General features: G+C 41.7%; 1 protein-coding gene across 2 annotated transcripts in view; it reads left to right on the top strand.

Annotated features, from left to right (window-relative positions):
• The first annotated feature begins 1,731 nt into the window (after positions 1 to 1,731).
• The window catches only part of msi1b (musashi RNA binding protein 1b), a 21,785-nt gene continuing 13,996 nt past the window's right edge, over positions 1,732 to 9,520 (top strand). For both annotated transcript variants that reach the window (XM_080853184.1, XM_080853183.1), the window contains exons 1-5: positions 1,732 to 1,853; positions 2,255 to 2,295; positions 2,988 to 3,069; positions 3,252 to 3,336; positions 9,458 to 9,499. In XM_080853184.1, the coding sequence (XP_080709310.1) occupies positions 1,795 to 1,853; positions 2,255 to 2,295; positions 2,988 to 3,069; positions 3,252 to 3,336; positions 9,458 to 9,499 (309 nt within the window). In that variant the 5' untranslated portion in view covers positions 1,732 to 1,794. The remainder of the gene's footprint in view (positions 1,854 to 2,254; positions 2,296 to 2,987; positions 3,070 to 3,251; positions 3,337 to 9,457; positions 9,500 to 9,520) is intronic.

Raw genomic sequence — 9,520 nt, 5'->3', positions numbered from 1 at the left:
GAGAGAGAGAGAGAGAGAGAGAGAGAGAGAGAGAGAGAGAGAGAGAGAGAGAGATTAGCAAAGGCTTTTACTAATTAAATACTTGGGACTCAGCAGTGAACACTGAGCACTCTGAGATTTAAATCTCACACATGCAATTAGATTACCTTCAACAATTCCTCAGTTATAAAGGGTGCATTTACACACTCAAGCTCCAAGGACATCAACAATTCATCAGTTCACAACAGTCTCACTAATAAAATGCCATATGTGCATGCCCATATTTCACAAATATATTACAATACATGAAGCACAATTGACTTTTTAGTTTTTGACACTATCAAGAACAAGCTATTTGTACACCTGTACAATCATAAACTGTCACATTGGCAAACACCAATAAACACACAAATCTAGGTGAGGTTCCCCTGTTTCTTTTCCACCGTCCTGGAGCCACAGATAGTGGGATTATGTCCGAATTTTAGACCAGGTGGTTCACGTGTGTATTAGAAAGAGTAACATATATCTTCAGAAATCTGTTGGAGGACCAGAACACCTAGTAGACTGTTTAAGTGGCATATGTTTCCCAACCCTTGCTAATTACTTTTTGTCTTGCAGTGCTCGTTAAGCGTGGAAACGGGACGCAACATGTGGCGTGCACAGGGTGAATGGCCTAATCGCGTAATTCACACAGACGCACAGTGCTTACATGCAATCCAATTACAGCTCTGTAATCTGGTTCGTGTGTGTGTGTGTGTGTTGGGGGGGTGCATTTCTGTGTGAATGTGTGTGTGCCCATGCATGCTTGTGTGTGTGTGTGTGAGTGTGTGTGTAAGTGTGTGTGTATGTGCACTCGTGCATGCATGAGTGTGTCTGTGTGTGTGTGAGTGAGTGTGTACATATCTGTGTGTATATGTGCGCTCATGCATGCTTGTGGGTAAGGGTGTGTATCTGTCTGTGTATGTGAGTGTGTTTGTGTGTGGTGGGTTTGCATGTGTACAACTCAGGTACACATACATTAACATGAAGAGTAGTTAGTTGGTAAGCATCAATGAAAAAATTGTGCTTGACTGCGTTTTGACAGATGAGTAAGAACAAACTCTAAAAATGCATATGCCCTTTTCACTTCAAGTGACTTAATGGCAAGAGAGAGAAGTGTGAAAACAGGCAGCACTGAAGCATATGTGTCCTTATCACGTGGAAAACGGGTCATCACAAATCAGAAAACTTTGCTAAACGTGTGAATCACCTATTAGCTACTCCGACTAAGACAACGGACCAGAGCCTACGTAGAGAGTGAAGACTGACATCTTCAGCAATACTTGTGTATTATTTTTAAAGCTAGGCTGTGCTATAGTTTTACATCCGTGCAACTGAGAGGAACTCAAAATCAATGCCAACTGGAGCTACTGTTGAGGCCTATGGTATAGGCTACTGTAACACCCTGGACGCAAGTGTGTACACGCAGGTTACATGAGAAAAAGACAGGGAAGTTTGTCTATTGTTACCGAAACAAACATCAGGTTGCTGCGTCCACCTTGAGCCCAATTTTTACTATACTCTTTACTTCACAAGGGACGTAACCTAAGCAACCAAATTGGCATGGTATTTGTTGTGGTGAATGTAATACACTACACCAGTACGCCCTCACCAATGCAAACCTGGAGAGGAGGAGTCTTGCAGGCTTGGAGCGAGTCTGATCCCTCCTCTGTTTCTGTCAGTGCCCCCTCTCCTCTCGTCCATACCCCTATCCCGTAGGATACTCCACACTGCTTGCACTCCTATACCGCGTAGAAGAGCCAAGCACGGTTAACGATGGAGACAGAAGGCAGTCAGAGCGGGTTATCTTCCTCGGATTCCCCTCACGATCCATGGTAAAGCGAATAATTTGTCTTAGCTTTCTTGTGTATGTAGATCCGTTTTTGTTCCGTTGGAGACAAGGGAGTTATCGAGACTTAACGAGACTTTGGGAGTTTCTGGACAAAGACGGAGAGCATGTTGGTTGGTCAACAGCACGTCGCATCCGACACTAATGGATGATCATTATTATGTGCTCGAGATGGAAAACGGGAAATAGCTTTCGATTTAGTATTTAAATGGTTTGTTTGTCGTTTTCTGTGTGAAGTGGCTTTTAAAAAGTTGCTTATTCAACATCTTTGATCATTTGCTTTTTTGATGTCTATTCTTTCCAAAAAAATGTATCTTACCACCATTTATATGCAATACTTCAGTTAGGAATGCATGGTCTCACATTGTTTTTTCTTATGTCATTCAGCAAAATGTTCATCGGTGGCCTTAGCTGGCAAACGACACAAGGTAAGCTGCTTTTCCTCCGACTATTTCACAATGGTCAGGGACGGTCAATTGAGGCTCAGTTGAGCGAAAGCAATATCCGTTCGTTAAAATAGTTGCCTTGTTATTAACTAACTCAGGTTGTTTGGAAGAGGTAGAATGGGGGGTCTAACATGCCTCGTCAAAACTCCTATTCATGCTACTTGGCAGTTCCGAGTTGGCATAACGAACCGAGAATGAATTAGATTTGTCAGGTATTAGACAATAGAACATAACGTCCTTCGGCTACGAATAACCCGAAGGTTTTGAAATTTGTCTAAACGTGTCAGTGAACACGAACATCACAACATAGACAAAGTAACACCGATGAAGAAGTTATGATGAAATGAGAACTTAGTTGGGGCAAAGGAGGTGGTAGCCTAGGCCGCTACCTGAAGTGGGCTATTTTCTTTAGCTTGTAGTCAGAGCTCAATGGGAGACACGCCCCCTAAACAACAGGAAAGTTATTCTTGAGAAGCTACATTTCGATTTGTGTGTTGGGGACTTTTGTAAGCATGTATCCACATCATGACAGAATCATCAGGTTTATCAATTATTTTAAATTAAATGCTCCTAAACTTAGATCTATAGTAGGCCTAGCTTTACCTCCCCATTGCTATTTTCAGCGTTGATAACAGAGTCCCTCTTTTTTAAATCTTGATTTTCTTCCATCTCAGAGGGTCTGAAGGAGTACTTCTGCAAGTACGGCGAGGTGAAAGAGTGTATGGTCATGCGGGATCCAGTTACAAAGAGGTCGAGGTGAGGGACTCGCCGTGCCCACTGTGGCGTCCTATCAGCGGGCATTCCAGCCAGCGCTCAGCCGCAACGGCATCAGAGCTTCACTATTTCTTTTTACGATTGCGAGCTTATTTATACATTTATTGCGCTCTAGTCTCCTAAGGTTCGTAGAAATAAAAAACACGTTGTCTGTTTGTTTACAGAGGTTTTGGGTTTGTCACGTTTCTTGATCAAGCTGGCGTGGACAAAGTTTTGGCCGTAACCAGGCACGAGTTGGACTCAAAAACAGTGAGTGTCATTTATCTTTTTAAACATAGTCTACCTGCTATTACATTCCATATGTATTGCTATGTTTCATGCTAGGACATTCCTGGATATGGCATAATGGCAGGTGCACACTGAGTGTGCCATTATTGTCGAGAGCTGCTCATATGCTATCTGGTTGTCTTTTAGCAGTGAAAATGTAGTGTGCCCATATAGCAAGTCAAAAAAGAGTATTTTCTGACGTAAACTCATTTGTGCAAAATGGAGTTATATGATAAAAAGCCTGGAGACTCTGCATGCAGCCTCCACGCCAGCAGTCCAGAGATCATTGAACATTGTGAACATTTTAGATGGTCACACGAAAAGAATAGTTGAGAAAAATATTCTACATACTTTAAAGAAAGCTTAGTCTCATTGGACAATGTTCTCAGCTTACTACTAACTCAGCTTATGCTGATGAATTGTACTTGACTGGCAAAGGCCACCGGCAGACTAACAGCTTTGTTACTGTATGAAGTACTTTCTTAGTCAGTATACAGTATTATGTGGTGACTAATACATTTATGCTGGACTCGTGACAGTTTTGTCATTTGGTTACTGGGGAAATGGGTAAAGTTCTGAAATGGAGCACAGTCGCCCCCCTCTTCCTCCCTTCCTCTGCAAAGAGGCCAGGAAAGCTCTCTCCCTCTGGGTCGATTACCATGGTAACTTGAGGACCCTGCTATGGTGGGTGCCACTCTTTGTAGTGTGCTGTGTTAAAGTTAGGACAACTCTTTTGATTCAGGAGGGATAGATAGTTATTCAAATCTAAAAAACAAAACAAATAGACTTTAAAACAGATTACAATTTTCAAATATTTAGGGATAGGCTACACATTTCTTTTCATACATTTTTAGGATGCATTAGCTGGCATGAGTTAAATATTGTCAGATATAATTTGGCCAAGGCTGATATTTGTATTCAGAGTAATCATAAATCAATATGGTTGTGTACTGATAGAGTGTTTAATTGATACATCTAGTTTCTTACACAAAAGTCTCTGTTCAAGGTTTTATTGGTAACTCTGAATACAACTAATAATTCACATTCCTTAATCCTGTGGATCTTAGATTCATACATTTAGTTTTAAATCAGTTACATGTCGCACCAGTTTCCTGAGTTGTCAGCCTGTCCATATATTTTGTCTGCCTACTAAGAATCCTGTCTGCAGACCATGCATCTCTCAAATGACTGGGCATTTATTATGTGGTCTAATCTGCTGATGTAGACTTCTGTCACATGCATTCTTTTATTGTTAAATGTTGCTGTAGAAGTAAAGAGTTTCATAGCTTTTCATTCCAAGACAAGCTTTTCTTTTGTCAAGAAGGAGGTTGATGTGAAGTAAGTCACCTTTACTGTGAAATTCATAGGTGATACTGTTTCAGTTATGTGCACAAAGGGTTGTTTTTGTCTACATTTAACTGGAACATGGAAAATGTCTTCAGTTTTTTTCTCTGTGGGCATTTATGTTCATAAAGTTATGTAGAGTTCATAGTGGCAGTGAGTTAGACAGTAAATAGTAAAAAAGTAGTCAGGAAGAGAGAGAGGGAAAAAAAACCTTTATACTTTATACGGCCCTCTTTTCTAGTTTGTTTGTGTGTGTGTGAGCATTTGTGTGTGTGTGTGTGTCTTTGTGAGTGCTGTGGATGTGGGCGGGTCCGAGGACAATGCTGCCCGTTGGTTGCCATAGGGACGGTAGAGTCTCTTTCCCCAGGGGGTCGGAGAGAGGGAGTGGTAGCGTCTCTGGGTCAGTTCAGTGAAACTTTCAGAGTTCTTTCCCTCTTTTTCTCTCCCTCTCCCCCTTTCTCTCTCTATCTCTTTTTTTATCGCTTTCTCTTTCTCTCTGTCTCTTACCCCTCTCCCTCTTCTCCTATAACCTTTGCCCAAAACCACCACCGCGTTTCTCATACTGTCACAGAGCCCTGCTAGCGTGATTACATAGATTTGTGTACAATGCTGGCACCTGCTGATGTTTAAATATATGTTAAACAACCCTAGTTATAGGGACTGTAAATGTGTTTTTGTGCGTGGGGCAAGAAAAAGCACAAAGCAATTGGAAGAATCAGTTAGATATAATGATTAAACTATTAATTTAAACCAGGACTAAGCGGTATAGTCTAACTGGTTAAGATTGCTTGTTGTATACATGACATGTAGTCTTTGTCTGGCTAGAGAATAGAAATAAACAAAGGCTGCTGAAGTCAGGAGGACGGGGCTGTCACTTGCAGTCAGGACAGAAGTTGGCATGGTGATGGCGGTCTCTTCAAATGACATTCCACGCAGCCATGTGTCCGTTTTCAAACTTATAAACTGTCTAAAGTGTCTCTGTGTTAAAGACTAAATGTATCAGCCAGTGGTCAGTAAAGTGACCTTTTAGTCCCTGCTCTGTCATAATATTAGATTAGATTAGATTCAACTGTATTTTCATTGTGCAGAGTACGGGTACAAAGCCAATGAAATACAGTTAGCATCAACCCAGACGTGCAAAAATACAGTATTATATTGATGTACAGTAAGGTAAATTGAGTATTTCCTAGCGTAATACATCACACAGCAACACAAGTTATGTCAGTAAATCGGCATGTGATGGTCACTTTGTATTTTTCTCCCTGACACAAAACTCTGCAGGCTCATTTTACTCATTGATGCTTCTGCAGTTTTTTGCTGTTCATGAGAGTCAAGAAACTCAATTTGCATGTAACAAGAAGTCTAGTATTTTTTGAAGACAGGTTGCAGCACAAGCGAGTACATAACGTCTTCCCAGGCCTCTGTGCTTCAGTAACAGCTTGGCCATACCACTGAACTCCATGTAAACTTAGTAATCTGGGCTATGTGAGCGGAGGCCTGGGCCAGGCTAGAGACACGCAGGCTTTTATGCGCCCCCCTTCATAGACACCCCCCACCCCCACCGCCCCAGCTCTGACTGTGAGACTGGGGCCTGTGTGAAGGTGCCTCATGGCAAGCTGCCTGGCCTTCCTTTGGGCTGGAAGAGATTAGCCTAACAAGCTGACCAAAGCAAGCAGAGAAGGGGGAGGGGGGGAGAGAGAGAGAGAGAGAGGGAGAGAGAGAGAGAGAGAGAGAGAGAGATATGTGTAGAGGAGTAGAATTAGAGAGAAAGACAGAGATAAATAGAGAGAGAGATTTGGGGGCAGAGGGGAAACGTTAGTCTAATTCTTTTCTGTCTCCTTGTAGTAATTAAAGGAGCTGGTCTGAGGAAACTAATCAGATCGAATGGAAATAGTATGTGTTGGACTAGACTATGTGCATCTCAATACCAGGGCTCGAACATGGATAGCAAGTCTGGATTAGTGTGTGTGTGTGTGTGTGTGTGTGTGGGTGTGTGTGTGTGTCAACACTACAGTGGGGTTTTACTCATTATAGTATCCTCAGCCAACTGCTGCTGACAGATTTTAAATGACTGACCTGATGGGATTGACCTTTTTGGTAAACCCAAATAGATACTACGGGTGCGGTGTGTGTGTGTGTGTGTGTGTGTTTGTGTGTGTGTGCCTGTGTGCTTTTGTTTGTTCACAATTTGGTATGCTGCTACTTCGTATGTCCCTGTTTTTCTAGCGGACTAGGAAATAAGTTATGTGTTCAATACGAATGTGATTAACAACATCACCAGAACACATCTATTCAGAGGCAGAGGGATGTCACAATTTTCAATCATGTTAAATACTAAATCGCACAACATGTTCCTCAGGTATACTTTAGCGATAGGACTATTTTCATTTGGTGGTATATGCACAAGAGAACCACACACTGGTAATAGACCTCTCCCTGTGTCTTTCTCTACTTCTCTGTTTTTGTCCACAGCCAACATGGAACTATGACAGAGAATGATATTACCTTACATTACCAAGCTGCATGTCTTCTTTTCAAACAGTAACAGATGCAGTGTATGTTTGCTGGTCTCAAATACAAACAAGCCACCCCCATGATATTTTTTTATTCTTTATTCAGCTTGATTAACACCATTCGTTTTGATGTACCCTATGTTTTCATTTATTTCACTTTTTTTGTACCATTCAGTTATTTTATCCCCACCAGAATGTGCGTCTGTGTGTTGACTTTGTTTATTTGTTTGTGTGTGCGTGTGCTCACGTGTGTGTGTGTGTGTGTGTTTATTTTTGATTGTGCACAGGAGTGTGGGGCGACAGAAGTGGTTGGTGACATGAGGTGACTATATCAGAGTAGTAGGTAGAGAACCATAGTGCTAAACACAAACGTAGTTTTACGCATTCAATCTCCACTCAGTCTAGCCTAGAATCTTCTCTCTGTTCTCTAGCTGTTGTTTTTTTCTTACTTCACATCCAATACTGGTAGATATCATACAGTGTGTGCCATTACAAACAACTACAGTGTCAAACTGAAGTGGTTTACTTCCTTTTGGGCTGCTAGCTCCTAGCAGTAGCTCTGGTAAAAAACCCCGTTGCTGGTTACAAACTAATATTAGCTTGCTGCTAGCTCTGTACCGCTCTGTTCACACAATCACTGTTACCACAGTACAGTGCTGAATAGTGTAGCGGTGGGTATCTAGCTGGACTAGCTGAAGTTTTTAGACTAATATAGAGATCTTCTAGCCTATTTGTAGCATGTGTCTTCACAGCATGGACTAGCGGTTTGGTTAGATGGAATTTTTCGATCATCTGTCTGTTCTTTGCATGAGGGTCTCCGATGCTTGAATGCAGAGGACCTTCATAGTTCTTCATATAGACACATAGAGAAATGATTTACTGGAATGATTCTTGATTGTAATGAAATTCTGTAGCACTAACACATTCAGTAGTGGTAGTCGAGTCTTGACAATGACAAAAACTGAAGGTTTCCATTACGTGTAGAGATTTTGGGTCAGATCTACTCCATGGAAGATGGGACGCATTGTGCACTATTGTACCAAAACAATATGGACTGGACAAAGAGCGGAATGAAGAGGAAAGGGAGGGAGGGAGAAAGAGCAAGAGAGAGAAACAAATACAGTTAAAAAGGATGAGACAAGAGATGCAAAAACAAAGAAGCACGAACAAGAAATCTGTGTCGTCAAAATAAGAGTCTAGTTTTTGGGTTTGTTTTGTTTTGTTATTTCTTCTTTTTTTAATAACCAATTCTAGTCAAGGAATTGAGATACATTTATGACCTCAGTGTCGGTGTGAGATTCCTGCAGATCACATGTCACACAAAGCCGTGAAAGAAAAGGCTAGGTCAGAGAGATCAACTTCTCCCACATACATATACACTTACAGTTACAGTGACAGTGACACACACACACACACACACACACACACACACACACACACACACACACACACACACACACACACACACACACACACACACAAACAGGCTCACACACACACTCACACATTAATACACTCCCACTGAGAGACGTGCACTCTGGCAGGTACTAGGGGACTGTGTGTGTAAAGAATAGAATGAGACGTGAGACTCAGATTTACTTCCTAAGTCACTTGTCAGCCTTGAGCTAAGACCATGTCCTTACCCAAGGTTGAGAGAAGCCACCGCTAGCTGACATGCAATGGCGTTTGAGATACTGATACTGAAATAAGCTTGAGTGAGATGGGGAGTTTTGTTTTTTTTCTTTACCACTTTCTTTCCCACATTCAGAAGCAGGTGAAAGTGACAGGTCCACTCTTCCTCCCTATCCCTCTTGTCTTGTCTTTTCATTTTCCAGGCGCACCATTACCAGATCCCTCTCCTCTTCAGCACCTGCCATATCAAATGGCCGCAAAACACCAATGTATTCAATGTTCTCTCCACCCTTACCATTTCTATTGTTATTGTTACTTTTCTGCGTCTGTTGCAGTCTTTTAGTTTTGTTACTTTCTTCTTTTAGCTGTGAAATTTGTTCCTCACCTGGGATGATATTGCCCATTTTCCTCATTAGTATCTTATCTCTTTATTGACATCATTTAAAACACGTTTTTGAGAGAGAAAGTCAGGGAGAAAATAACAGAACTTGACATATCCCCAGGAGCCTACCTTGATTGGATGAAAAGCTAACGATCTCTTCGGTCTCACCTGGATTTAAGGACTGTGTTCGTGTTTGTCTAAACTAGCTTCTCATCTTGACTTCCTCCTCTAGATTGACCCAAAAGTTGCGTTCCCACGCAGAGCCCAGCCCAAGGTATGTGAATGAGTCTAACTA

The sequence above is a fragment of the Sprattus sprattus genome, assembly GCF_963457725.1.
Source record: "Sprattus sprattus genome assembly, chromosome: 15".
Lineage (NCBI taxonomy): Eukaryota > Metazoa > Chordata > Actinopteri > Clupeiformes > Clupeidae > Sprattus > Sprattus sprattus.
Note: the sequence above shows the minus strand (reverse complement) of the source record. Positions and strands in the feature narration are given on the sequence as shown.